This window comes from Ylistrum balloti, unplaced genomic scaffold, assembly GCF_031769215.1.
Source record: "Ylistrum balloti isolate Yb309-2 unplaced genomic scaffold, AGI_CSIRO_Ybal_v1 Utg370070, whole genome shotgun sequence".
NCBI lineage: Eukaryota > Metazoa > Mollusca > Bivalvia > Pectinida > Pectinidae > Ylistrum > Ylistrum balloti.
Window position 1 is genome coordinate 414,713 of NW_026782112.1, and position 23,866 is coordinate 438,578.

A 23,866-nucleotide genomic window follows, 5' to 3' on the forward strand; every position below is an offset into this window, starting at 1 on the left:
TTATTCAAACTAATTCCACGTAAACATCGTTTTTTAAGAAGTTTTGCCAATTGTCTAGGTCGTGCGTTAATTGTATTAAATTATTGAAAAAAGGAATATTAAATAAATGCAGTAAATAAGCAATATCTTCATTCTGAATCCAGTTCAATTTGCTATTCCGTAAGAAAGTGGGCAGATATTTCAGTTGCTGCCTTGCCACGGGTCCAATAAATAAAAAAAAAAAAACATCCATGGTCAGAAAATGAGATTTATTTATGCTTATTGATGAACTTTTATAATTTACAAGAAAACATTTAAAAATTCAAAGAAGCTGAGAACTATTGAGGCAAAAAAGCCTCCTAGGAATCCGAACAAAATCGACAAAATAGTCTACAACGAAGGCATCAGAACACTATGTAACTAAACTAAACATCATTGGGTCGAAACACTAAACGGTGATATGTGAGTTGAAAATAGTCATGGTCAGACTAATCGAACTGTAATGAATACTTTTGTGCTTGATGCTTTCCACACACAGCGTTAGACCTTTTCGTCTGTTGTTGCCTTGTCATGATTCGAAGTGAGATTTTGTTTCAAATAGTCCTTAATAATGACTAGAGAACTCATCCACCGACAAAGTCCAAAATCCGTTGTAGAATAATAATGATTCATTTCCTAAGTTCTACGCAGCAGCTGTCGCTTTGGTCTCAAGCTCTGTGATTAGCCGACAAACCAGCGTCATTGTGTCTCATACTTGCTTCTGGGTGCCGCCCTGTAATGAAAAGCAAGATTTCTAAGATTTCAGAACGCTATTTTCAATTACAGCTTTAATCTCAAAACAACTGATCCACTCCGATGGAACAAACAATTTAAATGCTATAAAAGGGTATAAAATTTTATTCTAAGGAGAGAAAACTTAAACGATATTTAACTACAAATGCATACTTTAAAAGTGCAGTGAAAAGGAAGAGAAATAGAAATTACACTTTACATAGAACTGCGACTTTAAAATTTGCGCAGAAGGTACACACTATCAAGGTTAACGAGTAGACAGAATAATGAACCAAGGTCCAAAAGTATTAGATATAAATGAAATTATGATCTTGGTTGTTGGTTTACATATATATGACTGAAAGGTCTTAATTTTGTTATTGGCTGCAGACGAGACCCGTATTCTTAAAGCAGTGTTCAATTGTCTATTGCTGTGCTAATGAGGATGTAACTGAATTGTAAGGTGGTTATGGACACGGCGAAAAATGTATCAAGTTAATCAATAAGTCCACCATCCAGCATAGCTGCCATACAAATAACCACTAGGCAATATTTTAATATAGGTTATATTCAGCTCAGTATTGATTGTTTATTGACTATTTAATATGATTTTCACAACTCGTATACATAGGTTATATTCAGTCTCACTCATTTCCTACTTCACAATTTTCAAAAAGACTTTCACCGCGTTTGTGAATGATTATATTACACATAAGACATACAAGTGATGAACTCTTTTCAAACCAAATTAAAAGTAAGATACATTAGAGTCAAATTATAACTGAATTGCACCATACAGCTTCATCTAGATCTCGTCGGTGATCCTAAAGGCCGGAAGTTTGCATCTGATAAGGCAATTGATGGAAATGAAAATTGACTGAAAGAAATTTTAAAATCAGGGAAGGTGTAGTGGCCCCTTGATTCAATACTTTTCATAATTTCGTAACTCGCATGAATAAAAAATGGCGCGCGTGTTACAGTTAAATTATAAGTTAATGGGCACTTGATAAGTAACGTATGTATTGATTGGCGCCTTCCGTTTAATTTTACGCTCATTATTGACTATCTAATATAATTTTCACAGCTCTTATTAATATTTTTGAAAAAAACCATCAACATACTGCATGCGCATTGGGCGGGGCACATCTTTCTTAGAATTTCTCTTTCCTCAAGACTATCCGACTGACAATCTTGTTCCCTAACTTCAGAGCATATATCCCAGTCAACGTACATCTCTGGGTTTACGCAGTCCTCTGCAACGATAATATTCATGTTAGGAGAAAACGATATTACGGTCCTGTTTATAATTATATAAATATATGTGTGTGTTGTCTTACTAAACGAACAGAGCCAATATAAATAATCACATGTTTAACCATCAACATCAATCTAAAGAAACATATGTATACTTTTTCTAACACTGATACCAATTTTTATTGAACTGTTCGCAGTTTAAAATGTGCCTATTTGTTAATTTACCATCGCAGTTTGGTCCCAATCCGTACGCACATGTGCATGTACACGTGTTATTGTCCAGTGAACCATCGCCAATCGATTCCCGGTAACACGTTTTTCGGCAGTCTACAACAGATTAGTACACTGATACAGACTATATCGAGAATAGATGATATAATGAGGTTAACAAAGCGACAGGCTTTGTAGTTAATCCTTTTTTACAGTAATGATTTCAACTAAAAGCACTCTGACTCCCCTCCCACACACACACACACACACACACACACACACACACACACACACACACACACACACACACACACACACACACACACACACACACACACACACACACACACACACACACACACACACACACACACACACACACACACACACACACACACACACACACACACACACACACACACACACACACCCCACACACACACACACACACACACACACACACACACACACACACACACACACACACACACACACACACACACACACACACACACACACACACACACACACACACACACACACACACACACACACACACACACACACACACACACACACACACACACACACACACACACACACACACACACACACACACACACACACACACACACACACACACACACACACACACACACACACACACACACACACACACACACACACACACACACACACACACACACACACACACACACACACACACACACACACACACACACACACACACACACACACACACACACACACACACACACACACACACACACACACACACACACACACACACACACACACACACACACACACACACACACACACACACACACACACACACACACACACACACACACACACACACACACACACACACACACACACACACACACACACACACACACACACACACACACACACACACACACACACACACACACACACACACACACACACACACACACACACACACACACACACACACACACACACACACACACACACACACACACACACACACACACACACACACACACACACACACACACACACACACACACACACACACACACACACACACACACACACACACACACACACACACACCACACACACACACACACACACACACACACACACACACACACACACACACACACACACACACACACACACACACACACACACACACACACACACACACACACACACACACACACACACACACACACACACACACACACACACACACACACACACACACACACACACACACACACACACACACACACACACACACACACACACACACACACACACACACACACACACACACACACACACACACACACACACACACACACACACACACACACACACACACACACACACACACACACACACACACACACACACACACACACACACACACACACACACACACACACACACACACACACACACACACACCAACAAAAACCCTTCTACAGTACCATGACAAGTAACAAGGTTTAGTAAATGCAACCTTATGAGGAGGGAATGATAAACACATTATTGATCCCTAGTTTTTTATGCACCTTTTATGCGTTATTTCCATTCTTATTTTGAGTATAGGGAAAATGTTTACCTACCGCAGTTTCTGTCAGTCTGCAAACACGGCACTGTAACCGGAATAAGACAACTATTAGACTGCTAAATTTATTAGTTGATTTTTTTAAAAGTTTTTTTTTTTTTTGTCATCAAAAAGCAAGTAAATGAGAGCGATCAAAAAACCATCGATAAGATCATTTATTCAAACTGCTAGAGTATACATGAACAAATATTTACCGCAGAGTCCGTTTTCACAAAATGACATAGTTCCGTCACACTTGGTGCATGGTGCTCCTGTCTTAAATGCTGGAACAATGGGATCCTCACTATCAACGAAGTGAAAGGTATATATGTATGGTCATTGATTAGATTGACAAATCAATAACCAGGAACGAGTGAAATGTAGAGAAAGAACTCTGTCAGCATCAGTTTGATATCGATCTTTCTTATCGCTATTTTATCACAATGAAACCAACAATGATAGATTTCCAAGTCGCAAAATCTGTTCCTAATATTCTGTCATTTTATCGACGTTTTGATACCTGTCTGGAGTGGATGAACGTTAGAACTCCGGCCTATAAAATGGAAACCAGAGGACCTGCACCGGCGTTCAAACACTAATTGCGGAAAGAACTCTGTGTCATTCTAAATTTTTTTTATATTTTGTCCTCGTTTCATTAGTTTGAGTTTCAATTTACACGTCGTATTTATGTTGTTTTTACATCACAGAACTATATTTTACCTGCCAAAATTAAAAGGGCAATTACACCGCTTTGTGTAAGGCTGGCCAAGTTGGTTGCGTACATATCGAGGTATGTACCTAGTGTTGAAGAGTCTCTCGTAATATTGCTATAATGTTTTAGGGAGTTATCTATCACGGACATAGTTAATATATTTCTTATTACTTAAATGTGAGACATCAATTGATCTCAAAAATAACTAACTGAAGAAATCGAAAAGGCATTCGATCTCTATTTAAATAAAAATAAAACGCTTATTAGATATATATATATATATATATATATATATTGTGCCTTTATCAAGACACAAATATTACATTTAATTACATAACATACATAGAACATAACACAAATACAAAGTTATAAATCTAAATCGGAAGCGGTTGTGTAAATTTAAGTGTCTCGATAATCCCTTCGGCCGATGGACGCTGAAGGCCCTTTATAAGGGACAAAAACACCCCAAGTTGGTGTATGTAAAATGGTGATTCAATATCGGTATGTTTTGCACTCTAGACACTTCTAAATTTTTGTGGAATTGTTTGATTAAAAATAAGAAAATGTATTGTAAAAAATTAATGAATGTATGTGTAGGTCAAGGTCATCTCTCGTTCATGCCGAGTGGGTAGTAGGTTTGGAGTTGGTTGATCAAGTGTCGTTCCTTACTGAGACGTTGCTGGTCACTCAAACTCCTGCAGTGGTCAATGGGTACCACCTGCATGTCATGCCATGAATGGCTTGGCATGCTGAAATGTCTTATTACTGTTTCATAGAACATTGATGATTGTTGATCCTGAGATAAAGACGTGTTTTGGTCTCCCCCATATACTGCAAATGGCAACTGGCACATGTAATAACGTATTTTACATTGGCCTATGTACAGGATACCGACTGGAGGATGTGGTTGTTCTTGGCCGTTGATCTCACATTTGAATTAATTGGTAGTGTGAGTATACGAACAAAGCTTGCACCTCTTACTGTTACATGTTTGAAACAGCCAGTTGCAGTATTGTGGGTAGTTGATATAAGCTCACAGCTCAAAACCAGGTCTCTGTAGTTTTGCGGTCTGTGATAAGTTAGTATTGGGGGTTCCGGGAAAGCCATCTGAGGTTTACTGGGCGATAGCAAAATTTACTAGTGTCTCTGGAAGATTGTTGACAATGGTGGCATACTGGAGTAAAAGGTTACCAAGGTTCTCTCCCAGGTTTTGGTCGGACCTGATATTTAAGTGTACTAGCCCTGTCTAGTTTTTTTAACTATATCGATGTCGCGGTCGATCAGAGCTGCTGTATATCCCCTGTTGAGTAGATAGGACTTCAATTGTAAGCAATGGCGTCTAAAGACGCCGTCGTCAGAAACAAATGAAATTATCAAGATATTCGCGACTGGATGTCCATTTGATCTCGTTGTCATGAAGGAATCTAAACCAGCTGCAAGTAGCCTAGACTCAAGGTGGCCTATGAATACATTTGCATATGATGGTGCCCATGGCAGTACCACTGATTTGTATATAATGCTCTCCGTTGACTGTAACGTTGTTTAACGTAAGCATTAACTTTAGAAGTTTTAACAGACTATCTGTTGTAGGATGTGTGTACTCCCTGGTGTTCAATGCTGTACGATAAGCTAAGATGTCATCCTCGTATGGGATGTTGGTGTTGAGGGAGACTACATCTATAGTTACTAGGAGCGTATCTTCAGGTAGATAGCTACATGATGTCTTTTTAGATAGTATGTGGTATATTTCAAGTAAGATGGTAGGTCATCTATATGAGGGCGTAGGTGGAAGTCAATGAACTTTTAGATTTTTTACTGTGGGGTACCCATTCGATAGATCTACCAGGGTTACCATCCTTGTGGATGTCTGGGAGGAGGTAAAAAGTTCCTACCCTTGGGCAATCGCAGCGGAAAAACTCTGCATCTGTATCTATATTTCCTTTGTTAAATATCCTGTTGATGGTCGCATCGACCTATTGAGCATGTTCTAACGTCAAATCATGATCGACTTCGAGATACAATGTTTGATAAATAGTGATTGGCTGTGTATATATATATTAATCAGTGGAAGGGGTTTTTGAGATTATTTCTGTAGTTTAAGGAAGACCAAACCCAAGTTAACCAAAGTGAAATGAAAGATTTTAAATCTAGAACAATCATGATAATTGTATAAAAAACAAAACAAAAATATGAAAATACCAACAAATCAACATAATCATAATCTAAACTCAGTAAAACTAGGGCAAAATATGAACAAAAAAAGATTTACATAGAGACTCCTGAAAATAGTACATAGATTAAGACGAGGTGTTCGGGAACATCATGTTTTGAAGATAGGATAATTAACACTTAACTTACCTTATGCCATATTTGCACACAAGAAGATTCACACGTACATTCCTGACGCGGCATTGACGTGTATGGGCACAACCGACTTCATGGTGTCCAGCATGGATCATCTGCAATATGAAAAACATATGTTTAACTGAAATACAACAAGATAAAAAAAATCTCAACACACACACACACACACACACACACACACACACACACACACACACACACACATACACAACCACACACACACACACAATCACACACACGCACACACAATCACACACACACACACACACAACCACATACACACACATACACTTGTACATACATACATAAACCTACCGTAAGAAACCGTTTGCACTTATGAAGACGAATGCACGTTTGCAGTTGAGGGATAAAATGTTGTTTTTCTGACATCCACGAGTCCAGTATATTTGAGATGTAGCCCCTTTCGCTAACACCGACGTTCGTATATATATCGTACGGATCAGTGTGTAATGAACCTGCCAGAGAACAATCCAACGCCTGCTCTGCCTGCAGTTGTAGTGTTCTAGACCATACCTATGATAAAAACATCACTGACATTTAAACGTGCATTTCGCCATAGATAGAGCAAAGCTAGGATTTGTGAATACCGATTGTAGGCTACAAAAACAACATGAACAATACTCAGCAACAAAATCAGATTCAATTTCGGGATCAAACACTTAATATCAACATTGAAGCTTATTAATGATTATTGTGTTATTCAATTGTTCTTGTTATCCAAAAACATTTTGTTTTGTGTTGATATCTCTACTTTCAATTTCCTCTGTCACCAGTAATGTAATGGTCTGCTAATAGCACTAGTCTACCATAACCTTTCCTACAAGTTGATACAATTACGACCTATTTCAAACCATGGACAACTGAATGAGTAGGCGGAATGTGCATTAGGATAATCACCCATGATCGGATTAGTTTGTACAACTCAGGTTTGTGTTTAGGTATGTACTACTCTGATGTGTTGACCGGATGTAAGACATATTTCGAACTCCAATATTAGAGCTTGGTCTTTTGTCTTTTTGTCAATTTATATAAACAGTTGTACTAATTAGGCAACGTGTCAGTTGTTTTAAAGAAATGTCGCTTGTGGGCTAAAGTTTTTAACAGCGAAGTTGACGGTGTGATTTTGTTTATAGTGGCAACAATTTGAGCGTTTTCTGGTTGCTAAGGTAATTCTTTTGATTTGTAAGAACTACCACGACAAAAATCAGATATCAAACACTTGAATTTCGATTTGGTGACCCGGATTTTAGGACTCAAAAATAAATCTTTTAGATGGTTTCTTGATCTATGAAAAACTGTCTATGTCCAAGTATCTTACGTTGTAATGAAAGACGAAGACTCATTTCAATTTAAGTTATTTCCTGTGGCACATATTTTGACGCCTATATCGGAAACAGTAGTGTAGCGACATATTGATGCTTTTAATCTACTATCTAAAATCAAACCTTTCAAAACAATGTAAGAAAAAACAATACTGGAAGTTTCAAAGGAGTACATCCTTAAATCATCAACAGCTTAATGAGCTGTCGGATACTGCGAATGGTTTATTGCCCGGTTCCGCAGACCATTGTATTTTGTTATATGATGAATGAAGTTTTGCCTATAAATGAAGGTCAAAACGATGCCATATTAGCCTCTCAGACTTTCAAAATGTGGAGAAATTTCATAAGTTAATGAAAAACATTTTCGATGTAAAGTTAGTTATTTGACATTGTTTCTAAATTTGCTGATAAAGAAACTTTGTTTTTTCTCCAAAACGTTAAGTTGTGTCCTCTTAAAATACTTTTCAATTGTCAAATACCACAAGTTACCAAATTGTTGAAACTTTATGGGAACATCATCACTTTTTTTCAAGTTCTATACTTCTTTTTTTATTTCCCATTATTTTGCCTTAGTATCAATTACTAAGTTCTTTTTTATTTTAAGAAATATCGACCATAACTATCATTTTGGATGGATTTATGCACTCAACTTATTACAATAATTGTATTAAAAATTACCATTTCCTTCATATTTGCAGCGTTGGTTCCGTACACACCATTAGCGAAATTTCTGCGGAAGGTGTTGTGCGTGACAAGGACTGTTTCAATAGCCCTGGCATCTAGACAAAACACTTCGGGATATACGCTTGCCACAAGGACAGCTGTCAACAGTTGAGTGATAACATTAACATCAAATGAAAATTATATCAAATACTGAAATTATTACAGAAATTGGTACATATATGAAATTATGAAATCATTAATTCATAAATTTTCTATTTACCAGTTCCTTTCATTGACACTGTTTTAGGAAAATATTTCAAAATTCAGTAAATTTTATTTTGACAATTGCTTAGTCATGCATTCCCAAACTTAGTTGTTTCCATGTGATTGGTTTGATCAGCGATATAGAAAACAAACGGTACATGTAAAACGCTATTCTCCATCTTTGCCTTTAGTTGATTAATTCGGGTCTGCAAATCGTGTTTTAATGTAGGCAGGTTTCTTAGACAAAAAGAAAGTTGAGTAAAGATAAATTTTTCATTCGTGTTCGATATCAACATAAAGTGAGTTATAGGTTACATTTTTGTAGTAGATGATATACACTATATATCCTATATTAAAGGTAAAAACAGCGTAAGAGAAAATTCTCTCCTGAAGATTGGAGTCATTTGCAACGGTTATCTTTCACTCTTTGGCAGGAAATGCTAACGTTTGTTAAGAGTTTGCTCGCAAAAACTTGTTAGATCATTGCTTATTGACGAATGATTTGGTATTGATATTGCCTATCACCGTGGAAAAACGGTACATGAAATATTACTTCTTTGTATAGATCAACTCGAAAAAATGTGATTGTTAAACTTTCCTGAGAAATTGAACTAAATATACAAATTACACGGAGAAAAAATACAAAGATAATATTAGCCGGTGTTCCTAAAGAGTAGGCGTCTTCTACTTCATCGTCAACATTCGCCATGTAAATCTTGGTAAACCCAATTATATGTCACGTTCCAAAATGAGAACACGGTAAAAAAACACAACAACGGTATACTAACAGACATCATATTTCATAACGATATGCAGATGTAGAATATTTCCTAATGTGATCATTGGGACAACCGTGAATTTCTTGAAGCTGATGTAAATTTGTCATCTTGCACTAATCGTTTTATTTAGAGCAAGTCTTTGAATGTCGAATTAACTGCGACACATAAACAACACCATATAAGTAGAGAAATAATATCCATTATGTTATATAAGATATTTAAAAATGATTTTATAATTGTTTGTTTTGTGGCTTTAGAAACATATGATTTAAGAACTGTGAGCATTATTACCATCGACTTTCACAGTTTGTACTGGAAAGCAGAACATTAGGTTTATAAAAAAATCACTTGTATTTTATAACAAAAATAATTTACGAAAAACTCACCTGCTTTTATTATCATCAGAATCATCATCCTGGTTTTGACTCCTTGCTTAGGAATCAGATAGTCGCTGAGAATGAATGCCAGACTTTATAAGACTTGTCAATTTCATTACATTGCGTTGGTAACACGTGGGTGGCAAGCTTAATTTCTCATTTACAATTGGTCTGGAGATACACAACTGGATAATACACTTCATGCAATAGATAAAGAAAACATCGATGGGCGTCAATTCACTCAGACATTTCTGATTTTGTTTTATTAATGATATGGGGTTTACAGCGTGATGTTAAATCCTTTCGATATTCATATCAATACAATGATTGAAATGAAGATGATAATAATGATTCTAGAGATACTTGGCGGTTTTATAGAATTGATCGTACTGATCTACAGTGGTAAGTCTATGTTTCAATTAGTAAATATACTGGGACGTTACGAATATTGCTCAACAGAAAAAGAAAAAACTATCAATTTTAACAGAAAAAGAAAAAACTATCAATTTTAACGATACACAATGAAATTTATGAAAGGATTATTGCACTACCAGCTATAATTAGACATGGTATAAAGCTGTACAACACAGAGCCGAAAATTCGTGCAAGTATTGTTATATATCTTATTAATAACCCAAAACAAATACGGCAGCACGCCCTTCATTGTAGAATGTCTTACAATGTGTATCGTGCTTACGTCAAACGATGGCTGACCTGTCCTTGAACATCTCGATATTTACAAGAAAAGTCGCTCAAACGGAGCTTCGGCATAGGCAACTTTTTTCTGCCAGTTTTCTTCCAAAAGCAGGAGGCTTCCTATACTTAATGTCCCTGTTTGGCTTAGGTAACTCACCAGCCGGTATCTAGATCTGATTTGCATAATACGTAAGGATATTCCTGTCTGTCATTATATCTTGTTGGATTGATAGCCTTCCTATCCTGATGACTTAGATGCAGCACCTGTCAAGATTCTCGCTTATTCACAGAATATTCATCTTCCAGCATTAGCCGTGGAAAGGACGTCCGGAATTTCATTGTGAGTCCCTGGTCAATACAGAACAGTGTGTAGATCTGCATGTCCTCCCTGTCTGAGATGTTAACCGCCTCAGTCCCACCACGTGGTTAAGTGTGTCTTTTGGGCTATAGCGGGATCTTAGTTGGTTTCAGGCGGTCATATAAAAAGTCGATGTAAAACTGGCAACTTAACAGTGGTGCCTTCGTGTGCACCCTACCAAAGTAATCTTAGATTTGTGCTGTCCCATCTTGATCGCGGAGTCCCGTGGTTTTGGTTTAAGTGTTCATCATAGGAGCGCTTATTACGGTCCTGCGTCGAAGGCAGGTTCTCATGAGCTATTCGTTTAAATTTGTTTGGTTTTTCATTACTTTTGTTTTTCCATGAGATCCTAGTTCTTGGAGGAGTGAATATACTGCGTTCTTGGTTCAGCGATACGATACCCAGGGAAATATCCATCGGTTTGCAAACTTCTATCCCGAACTCGAATAGTTTTCTTCAGTTGTCGGAAATAAAGATCCAATGTTCTATGCCTTTCCTTTAAGAAACAGCGTATGGCTTGGATTATGTTTTGATTGTACCGCTTCACGCAGTACACGTTTTTGAAATCTGTTGCAGTTCGCAGATTCCAGACACCACAGTTCCATCCTGATTTTGCCCTGGTAAGTATAAAGTTCAGTAGGACATCCTAATCTCACGGATCCTGGTAAGTAAAAATTTCAGTAGTACATCCTTGTCTCAAGGATCCTGGTAAGTATAAAGTTCAGTAGGACATCCTAATCTCACGGATCCTGGTAAGATTAAAGTTCAGTAGTACATCCTAGTATCAAGGATCCTCGTACATATAGAGTTAAGTAGTACATCCTAGTCTCAAGGATCCTGGTAAGTATAAAGTTCAGTAGGACATCCTAGTGTCAAGGATCCTGGTAAGTATAAAGTTCAGTAGAACATCCTAATCTCAAGGATCCTCGTACATATAAAGTTCAGAAGGGCATCCTAGTCTCAAGGATCCTGGTAAGTATAAAGTTCAGTAGTACCTCCTAGTCTCAAGGATCCTGGTAAGTATAAAGTTCTGTAGGGCATCCTAATCTCACGGATCCTGGTAAGTATAAAGTTCAGTAGTACATCCTAATCTCACGGATCCTGGTAAGTATAAAGTTCAGTAGTACATCCTAGTCTCACGGATCCTCGTACATATAAAGTTCTGTAGGACATTCTAGTCTCAAGGATCCTGGTAAGTATAAAATTAGTAGGACATCATTATCTCAGGAATCCTGGTAAGTATAAAGTTCAGTAGTACATCCTAGTCTCAAGGATCCTCGTACATATAAAGTTCAATAGTACATCCTAGTCTCAAGGATCCTGATAAGTATTAAGTTTAGTAGTACATCCTAGTCTCAAGGATCCTCGTACATATAAAGTTCAATAGTACATCCTAGTCTCAAGGATCCTGATAAGTATTAAGTTTAGTAGTACATCCTAGTCTCAAGGATCTTGGTAAGTATAAAGTTCAGTAGGGCATCCTAATCTCACGGATCCTGGTAAGTATAAAGTTCAGTAGTACATCCTAGTCTCAAGGATCCTGGTAAGTATAAAGTTCTGTAGGACATCCTAGTCTCAAGGATCCTCGTACATATAAAGTTCAGTAGGGCATCCTAATCTCACGGATCCTGGTAAGTATAAAGTTCAGTAGAACATCCTAGTCTCAAGGATCCTGGTAAGTATAAAGTTCAGTAGTACATCCTAGTCTCAAGGATCCTCGTACATATAAAGTTCAGTAGGGCATCCTAATCTCACGGATCCTGGTAAGTATAAAGTTCAGTAGTACATCCTAGTCTCAAGGATCCTCGTACATATAAAGTTCAATAGTACATCCTAGTCTCAAGGATCCTGATAAGTATTAAAGTTCAGTAGTACAAGGATCCTGGTAAGTATAAAGTTCAGTAGGGCATCAAGGATCCTGGTAAGTACAAAGTTCAGTAGTACATCCTAATTTCACGGATCCTCGTATCAGTAGGACATCCTAATCTCACGGATCCTGGTAAGTATAAAGTTCAGTAGTACATCCTAGTATCAAGGATCCTCGTACATATAAAGTTCAGTAGGGCATCCTAATCTCACGGATCCTGGTAAGTATAAAGTTCAGTAGTACATCCTAATTTCACGGATCCTGGTAAGTATAAAGTTCAGTAGTACATCCTAGTCTCAAGGATCCTGGTAAGTATAAAGTTCTGTAGGACATCCTAGTCTCAAGGATCCTCGTACATATAAAGTTCAGTAGGGCATCCTAATCTCACGGATCCTGGTAAGTATAAAGTTCAGTAGAACATCCTAGTCTCAAGGATCCTGGTAAGTATAAAGTTCAGTAGTACATCCTAGTCTCAAGGATCCTCGTACATATAAAGTTCAGTAGGGCATCCTAATCTCACGGATCCTGGTAAGTATAAAGTTCAGTAGTACATCCTAGTCTCAAGGATCCTCGTACATATAAAGTTCAATAGTACATCCTAGTCTCAAGGATCCTGATAAGTATTAAGTTTAGTAGTACATCCTAGTATCAAGGATCCTGGTAAGTATAAAGTTCAGTAGGGCATCCTAATCTCACGGATCCTGGTAAGTACAAAGTTCAGTAGTACATCCTAATTTCACGGATCCTCGTACATAAAAAATTCAGTAGGACATCCTAATCTCACGGATCCTGGTAAGTATAAAGTTCAGTAGTACATCCTAGTATCAAGGATCCTCGTACATATAAAGTTCAGTAGGGCATCCTAATCTCACGGATCCTGGTAAGTATAAAGTTCAGTAGTACATCCTAATTTCACGGATCCTGGTAAGTATAAAGTTCAGTAGTACATCCTAGTCTCAAGGATCCTGATAAGTATTAAGTTTAGTGGTACATCCTAGTATCAAGGATCCTGGTAAGTATAAAGTTCAGTAGGGCATCCTAATCTCACGGATCCTGGTAAGTATAAAGTTCAGTAGGGCATCCTAATCTAACGGATCCTGGAAAGTATAAAGTTCAGTAGTACATCCTAGTATCAAGGATCCTCGTACATATAAAGTTCAGTAGGGCATCCTAATTTCACGGATCCTGGTAAGTATAAAGTTCAGTAGTACATCCTAGTCTCAAGGATCCTGGTAAGTATAAAGTTCTGTAGGACATCCTAGTCTCAAGGATCCTGGTAAGTATAAAGTTCTGTAGGACATCCTAGTCTCAAGGATCCTGGTAAGTATAAAGTTCAGTAGGACATCCTAATCTCACGGATCCTGGTAAGTATAACGTTCAATAGTACATCTTAATATCAAGGATCCATGTAAGGTCACCTTCGCCATTCTCGCAGCATTCTGACACGATAGCGCACAACATTCAGACCTTTTACAAAATTGGTATACTAGCAGGGGAATGCATGTTTCCTTGCTGTGACACAGGTAAAGGACCGGAAATGATCAGAGTTCCGTTAGAGCTTCCCGGGAGGTTGGTTTGTTATACGTACAGACCTTGCAAGAGGCCACGAACTGTTTCACGCTGTCAGTCATTCCTTACCAGATCACTGTTTGTTTGAGTCTCACAAGGGTTTTGATCTGCTTGAAATGGACCTTGGATGGTAGGTCACGAACTTTATCCATAAAGTCCTGTTACATGCTTCTGGACATCTTTTCTTATACATAGCTCCACATCTTGTCCATACAGTGCAAGCTGCGACCAGCCTTCTCCCCAGGTCTTGTGACTGCAATTCATGCAGATCATACGGTTTCAAGTACCGTTCACCTTGTCCTCCTGTTTCGTTACAGTCCCTCGCGAAGTGCCCATGTTGCACACAATTCTAGCATGACCCATGCTTGACAGGTGATGCGACTGGGGACTAATACCCACTCTTACAGGTAACCGAGAATGGTTTACCTCCTGAACCGTCTGGGATGTCCTCGGGATTGCCTGGTTCCATTCTGACTACTCATTAAGTATTTTTTTACCTGATTTTCGGCACAATCAGATTAAGCGACTGGCCAATAACATCATGAATGCTCGAGTGAAGATTGCCATTAGCTGTGGCTGTATCAATAATTGATATCAATTAATAAAGAGAATATAATATGTAGAAACCTTTCAGTTGATTTATGTAGAGAGGAACAGAATAGTACACACATATAGGGATATAGAAGTATTGGAAGAGTTGGTGAGAGCAAGCAATAGACAACGAAAATGTCACCGCCCTTTCTAGGGCCGTTAAATTCTCAGGAAAAGGTTTTTATTGCGAAACTCCCGATGACTAAAGTAAATATTTCTATATATGTTATCAATAAACTAAACCAGGCTATTGTGGTCGACAATTACCCATACGTTGACACGCTGAACGGTATGCTGACGAAGATGGATCTCGTGCCAACGTCGCCGAAACGGAACAGCGGTGTACTGCATGTTACTACAATATGAAAAAAAAAATGCTTCAAGCAATGAACTTTTAACTGAACATTTCAAACAAAAGACAAATCATGGAAAACACCTTTTTTTGAGAAATTTAGAATGAAATATAGTCAAGTGATATGATAAATCAAATATCACACTCAAGCTTTGTTCTTGTACACCTCGCCCGTGGTACTAAGTACTTCAGGTATATAACACATTAAAAATTCTGGATGAGAAGATGCACTAGGAGCATAATTCGATAGATCACATACTTTTCACGTATCCGATAATGTGAACTTTAATACATGTCTATATTTTAAACCTACAATTCGATTACAATAAAGCGTGGAAGGCAGATAATGGACATCCAACATATTTCAATTTCCATTTACATTCTTGAAACAACGGTTTACGAAAGGAGAGATGAAATCAGTGTTAATATGAAGATAATTGAAAGCGTATTTTCAATGCGGATACCTACGAATCACAGCTTTTGATATTCAGATTGTCTTAGTGATAAACATATTTTATGTATGTTAATAAAGAAATATCCAAATCTCAGGGATTTGTTTTATTGTTTTATTTCTCTTAATTGTTTCTATTACCCAATCGAGAGTTCTACTAATGAAACACAAACATTTGCTTTAATAATGAATTCCAAATATAGCTTACTCTGATAATGGACAAAGAGAGCAGCCCATTAAAGGAGAAAGCACGTCTTGTGATAATACCGTTCCACACAGAATATCATGTAAAGGTTAAATGGAATCATCGTCATATAACTCCTCTGTCCATAACCGTCAGATATGTTTTCCTTTTGTCGTCAGTAATCTTGATTATATCGTCCAATAAAAACAGTATCGTGTGTGGTAGGATGGGCGATGATGGCGTATTTCATACAAAATAATGATGTTAGACGGTGTCGTGTTTCATTTTGCGATATTCTGGTTGAAGAGGTCGATGCCCTGTAGATAGCATGGCGATAATCTCGCTTCTTATTTTGAAATTATGGTATTACATGGAAGAAAATACACATACATGACGTGAGGCATCCCGGAAAAGTATAAATAAAGAATGTGGGGGAGACATATTAAGGGCTAGTCTGCTAACAAATTCAATTGAATACCTCCAGGTTTCAAACTGACGATACCTAGAAGGACGAAACAGCTGTATGATGTAGCATCACTGACGGTACCTAGAAGGACGAATCAGCTGTATGATGTAGCATCACGGACGAGTCCTAGAAGGACGAATCAGCTGTATGATGTAGCAACACGGACGAGTCCTAGAAGGACGAAACAGCTGTATGATGTAGCATCACTGACGAGTCCTAGAAGGACGAATCAGCTGTATGATGTAGCATCACGGACGAGTCCTAGAAGGACGAAACAGCTGCATGATGTAGTATCACTGAGGAGCCCTAGAAAGACGAAACAGCTGTATGATGTAGTATCACTGTCGAGTCCTAGAAGGAGGAAACAGCTGTATCATGCAGTTTACTTCATTGTTTGGTTCTATTGTACTTCACTCTAAATTATGAAAAGGTGCTATTTTGGACAATCTGTTTACAGTAAATTTGTGTGGAAATGAAAATTACTTGTCTGTGGTAAGAGTATCTGAACAAATGTGTCTTTTGTTCATATTTTACCATAGGTTTAGTAATTTGAGGTGGATTATGTTGATGTAGACATGTAAGTTGTTTTTGCTACTGTGGTGTGAATAAACTGTGAAAAACATACTGTATATAGATCTGTGGGTTAGAATTCACTGTTTGTCAACCAATTCACATATAACATTTTGACATGTACATACTGCAAATCTCTTAACAAAGCGTACCATTCAATGGTTAGAGAATTTCTTCTGTCAAACACAAGCAAAACATTATTGGTTATCTCAAACATTAGTCCCAATGAAATGACCAATGAATTAGAAACATAGGTCATACTCCGTGAATGAATAAATCACACCTCCTCCACAGAAAGATCAGTACAAAAGTTCTGAATGTCGAAATGTTACATGAAACCAGTTTTGTTTCCTAATTGATTTAGTGTTGTGCGAGATGATCGCCACTTCAGCAAACTCGTTGTTTATCTAGAATATATTTGCTAAGAAACAATTGTCTGGTCTAAAGGAAACAAGAGAGAAAAATAAGAAAATGAAAAAAAAAATATTTTATTTGCTAAGTAGAAAAATACTTTCAATAAAAGTTTCTTTTAATGTTTTCATGAAACATCTGATAATTCCATACAATTTCACCAATAGGATAATTAGCATGTCAAAGTTCATTTTTATCTTTGAATGCAAACATTTTGTTTCTGTCATGTTCGTGGTGAATAGATAGTCTCCTTGTACATGTTCATTCTTGATCTCAAACCATCAAGATCGTGTCAGCCATTTTCACTCTTGGTGAACTAGTATCCACAGCATGTCCTCAAGGTTTTTGCAGTTGGTGTATGGTGGAGTAGGATGCTCTAATTTGCATCTTCCTGACAGGAAATACGCATCGAAGATATATGTCCACCGCAACATTCCTATAATCACAGACAAAAATGGGGAGAGCTTCATTAACACCAACGGTTTCTTCATTAACGGATTTTCTCAGTATTTTTAAGGAATTAATTTTATAGACATTTTATAGAAATACAAAAAGAAATTAGGAAATGCAATTAACAGAACTACATCAGCAAGAAACATTATTGTAATGTTGAAAAAAATGAAACAAATTCCAAACAATAAAATCCGTGTTTTTGAAGAAATTAAATAAAAGAAGCAGCATTTTTCTTCCAAACGAAAGTCCGCTGAAAACAACAAGGCTGTAGAATGATTGATTGACATTAACGTCTTCCTTGTGGACCAATCATCCCATGATTTCTAGTAAATGTTTTGGCTTCCTGAAACGTGACCTCTCTTTCTAATCCACCTTGATGCCTACAAAAACAAAACCATGTCAACATATCCAACATAAAAATGTAAATACAATTCTAAATGATTAAAAACGAGGCTGAAACGACAATGACATGTATATATGTCGAGCGGCGACGTTGAGAATCGAAATTTGAACCATTTTGCCTGAGAGACGCTAAAAAAGTTAGAATAAGGTAGAGTAGAAGGAGCAAAATAATGAAGTAAACTGGATCACCTTCTAGGACACGTCAGTAATCCAAAAGGCCTACATATGGACACTATGTATTCCGGATAATTCTGTCACAATATGACTATTAACCTTCAAGTTAACATAAGCTCTTGTTGTCGACGATTTCATGTCTTACCATAGCGTCTATCCAATGTTTAGATTCCATTAACGATTTTCTATCCGTTATACCCTAAACTATGATAGTCCAGTGAGCTTTTTGAAAATAGGAAGTGGCCGCGGAACGGAATCTTTCTGGGTCGGAAGTTTCCCATATCTGAAACTGAAATAATACAAAGATTTTTTTTATATATGAAAACGTCTCCCATTACTTAATTATAAAACAACTGTCACTCAGAATAATGAACCAATTATACAACCAAATACAAGAACAATAAACCGAACAAGCAAACAAAAATAACCAAAAAATCATATAAAGCCACAAAACAATATCTTCGAATTCGTTAACAATGATGTATGAAGAAATCACGCTTTAGTATCATAACAGTTCCAATTGAATATTGATTACACATGACTCCTCAATTTCACAAAAATTCAGAAATAAATGTTTACATGAGGAGTTGAATCTATGGTATTTAACTGACTCCTTTACCAACGATCTTCTCAATTTCACTAACAAATTTATTGATGATAGCTAGTCTTTAAATGATAAGATATTAATAGTTCAGAAATTTACACTTGCACAACGTTTTCTCGTATTTCACACGATTCTCATAATCATCTCCAGGTCTACAGCATTCTTTAAGGATAAGTCCTTTCGAATCATGTAAGCCGATATTAGATGTTGTACCACCTCCAGCAATAAAGGCTGAAGTGTAGTGGCAAATTTATTCTGAAGCATGCATTCGGCATCACATGGTAGTGTTAACATTTCATTACGAAGGACACAAAATATGTAAAAAGAGATTTATATAAAAAAATATATACTGACATGACAGTATTTGCAGACTACACACGGTCGTTGTGAACACGTGACATTATTGGAATGTTGACATAGCAACGATATATCTTTTTTTATTAATACACTAATGAGAAGTGGAATTGGACGCAGCATTCACTCCTTTGCGCAGCTTTCCTATTTGGAATTTTCTTCTCGTGGATCTCATTGAGAAGTATTCTCTATCCGTAAACGATATGAAGTTTGACATGTCTGAAACTCGTCAATGCCAGTTGGTTCCGTTGTGTTGAGTTTTTTCTCATTTAAGAACATGATATTACTTACATAGTTTGCAAATCTTTACATGGCGGGATCGTCGGTACATGTAACGCCTTCCAATACATATGCAGAGTTAGGTACAGTAGTGCAAAACAATTAATTAAACTGCATAATATAGCTGTTTCTTCGTTTTAGGACTCATCACTGATACTAAGGGCCTATATATGTAACTTATTTAACAAAGAAAGTGTATAAATGTGTATTGTAACATAATGTTGGTGTCTTTAAGTATAATATATCAAAAGTGTCCAGTTGGCATTGGCCTTCGTTAAATGTTGTGAGGATAGTAAAAATGTTTGTAAGTATGTACAGAATAACGGCCATCCTTCGTGAGGCTGCATTTCTCGTCCAAATGTCATGAAATGCAACACGCGAGTACACTCCTGTTTTTTCTAACGTTGTTAGTTTTATGAGGAGGCCAGTAAAACACATGTTAAGCGGACGACCTTGTAAATCTACTGTGATCATCAGACAAATAAGTGAAAAAATTCAAACTTTGTGAAGCTAAATTATAAGGCACATTGCACATTAAAACAGCTTAATTTTATAAAACTCATTCACAAAAAGGCAACCCATTCAGGTGCCTAAACATATTACAAGAAGGTGTGGAGAACTCATAGTTTAAAATAATTATTGCTGCTCTCGTTTTACAACATTCTTGTTGGCGCTTTTCCCCAGGCAGTGGAGCAGTAATCCACGTGTGCGTGGATAAAACAATTATGAAACGTCCTAAAAGATGACTGAGTTATACACTTCTTGTATCTGAACAATCTAACAGGATTTTACAGATATTGACAAATGGATGAACCCAGGAGAGACAGCTATATATCAACACTCCAAGAAGGTTTTCCTTATTCACGTTTCATTATTTGCATCATGAATAACAGGAAAATGTCTCTGGAACCAACATGTTCTCTGTTAAGTAGTTACAATCATCTTTTTTTGTATACACATTTAGTTGACATTTCGCCTTTGTGATATAAAATTGGTATAAATTAAGGTTTCGGTTCACAATGTCCAGTGATTTTGAATGGGTCAGTGAAGGAGGAAAATAAAAACTTTGTATGTACAACTGAATCAGATACTTAAAGACCTGACATACTGAAAAAAAAAAGTTACGTTGACATGTTTACGACTGAAGGTCATAAAAGTAACGTTAGAATAGCTAATCATTTGTAATACAAACTTTTAAGTCAATAATGTTTTACGGTTGACGTGATTATAATAAAAAAAAATACCTCAGGTATGGACGATCATGTTGAGTTCAGTATCGATTAGGATTGTCATATTCATACCATTAACAACACGAGACATCTAAAATACACTTTCTGGGGTGGCACTGGTTATTTTGAAAATCTGACTCTTTTCATATTAAATAGGATCTTTCTGCATAGTTTGAATGAAATGCCTGAAAATAATTTGGCTTGCACACAAAGATACATTCCTTATTCTGATTGACCAAGGTTTACATGACAGGTGTCGTCGATGAAGCAGAAGACGCTTTGTCTTCGGGAAAACCTTATTCTCCTTGTGTTTTTTCATTAACACTTGTGTGAATCTTTCTTTTGTTCATATTTTGCCCTGATTTTATTGAAAGTGAGTTTGGATTATATTGACATGTTGGTTTATTTGTTTTTTGTAAAAACATTTTCTTCGATACATTTCTGCACTAAACAACAGGAACACCTCAAGTACAAAAGGCTTCTATAATTTATATTTTACCAAAACAAAACTTTAAAAACAAAAAATATAATTTGTAACGACGTTTTATGCAGCAAAATCAAGTAAATTTAACGACGTTAATAGTTGTGTAAACGGTGATTAAACAAAATAACCACCATGTATTTTGTATTTGCACATCAGGTCTACAGAATACTGAAATATGATATATTCCGTAGAAAAATCACTTGACACCAAAACGTCACGAAATGATGACCCATAGATGTCGATAATTTGAATACAGAAAGATAAAACTGTTATTGTAGGAACGTGTTCTAATTCACCAATGTTATTCTACCCTCGGTCAAACGCGGAGATTTTATTAAGGAGAATTCTCTTACCTAGGATGGGTAATATTTATGACATTATCGTACGAAATATAAACATAAAACCACAGTATTTTTAGATATATTATGATGAATATTTTTTCCTCGTATAACAGCAAAATAATACAATTTACATTGGTCTATTTGTCATCCATTTTCAGTGTTTAATGGGTAACGGCAAATCCGGGTGTCGATTTACAGGTATTACTGAACACGTCTTCTTTGATGTACATAAACACTAAAAATCAGTTGTGATTTCCTATTAAACATTAAATGACTATACAGATACCATATTCGTATCATAACGGAGGATACAGATGTGTTATAGATATCGTGACTCATCGAAAAAGTTTTTCTAAATTTAGGTCGTTATATATACTAGCGTTGAAAAGAAAATATGCATTGGTATGATATGCTATAACTTCGGAGGAATAGAAGAAATCGCCAAAAGAATTTCAACAGGGTTTTATCTGACCTTTACTTAACAACAGTTCAAATGATATGGTTATTGCATCAGCGGCGTCTTGGATAGAGATCAGTTTTCGCAGACGTTCTCTAAACAATGTTCAGCTCATCAATACCTTGTTTGTTCATCAATGGAAACGATGCATAATTAACTTGACGTTGATGCGGAATATGTCATATTCTCACAAGCGCACGTGACAGACCAGGTAGGTGACGTCAACGACTGCTTTTGGAAGCAACGTAAGCGACGCTGCATCTCAAACAACATGTGTTCTATAGGCGACATATCCGGTGACATCGCTGGCCAAGGCAGCACATTCACATTGTTCTGGATAAAAAAGTCGGTGACGGTCCGCGCAACGTGGGGCGAGCGTTATCCTGTTACAGCGTGACGTGACATTGCTGTACTAATGGAAGGACGTTAAGCCGGATGATTTCGTCACGGAATGAGATGCCAACCCATAAAATTACACTACTTCGAGACCTGGGCTCATCCGTGAAAACGAATATGTACCCAGTCCTAACGCGTGAAGTGTATGTGTCGTCTACAATAGACTTAACGTGCTACACGATGACGTTGCTGGAGAACAGGATGTATGGCATGACGTCGTTCATGTATGCCTCGTTCTAGCAACCGATTGTGTATCGTTCGAGGACTAATTCTTCTAGCTGTCAACGAAGCAGTTGACGAACGATCAAAGTTCTGATCGAGGCAGGTCTCTGGTGGTTCAAAGTCCTGACCGAGGCCGGTCTCTGTTGGTCCCAAACTGTTGGTACTGTTTTATGTGTTACAGGTATTTATACTATGCTTATTACACAGGTTTAGGCGACAAACGCGCTTGCAATTGACTGCTGGCTAAAAAAGAAAGTGAAAACGAAGACATGAGCCAGACAGACAAACTATTGCACTGACCAGTGTTAGTAACGGAGAAGCATACACATCTTAATAGTGTAAAGTTTCAAGATTTAATCGATAACACTGAGCAATACATGAACATCTTACACATGCACAGTTTCGTTATTCCACTAGTATATATTCAAATCGAATGCAAAACTAAAGAGTACTGAAAGATACAGGTATTTTCGTGGTACTCTGACCATTAAGTGATCTCTACAACAAACCAATACAATATACAATGTCAATTTTTGGTAAGCGTTTGGAAAGACTGTGAACGTTACAACGTTCACATTCTCAGTTTCCAGTAAAGAAAAAAATCATGAAA

At 37.0% G+C, this 23,866-nt stretch overlaps 1 protein-coding gene across 1 annotated transcript; it reads right to left on the minus strand.

Annotated features, from left to right (window-relative positions):
* Positions 1-686: 686 nt before the first annotated feature.
* LOC132549621 (GLIPR1-like protein 1) lies at positions 687-15,305 on the minus strand. The gene is made up of 9 exons (XM_060213567.1): positions 15,263-15,305; positions 8,942-9,084; positions 7,236-7,454; positions 6,915-7,015; positions 4,060-4,148; positions 3,864-3,893; positions 2,230-2,331; positions 1,872-2,003; positions 687-751 (listed from the first exon to the last, which is right to left on the minus strand). Exons 1-9 carry the CDS (start codon positions 15,303-15,305, stop codon positions 687-689), a joined length of 924 nt encoding a protein of 307 aa, XP_060069550.1.
* Between the last annotated feature and the right edge of the window lie 8,561 nt (positions 15,306-23,866).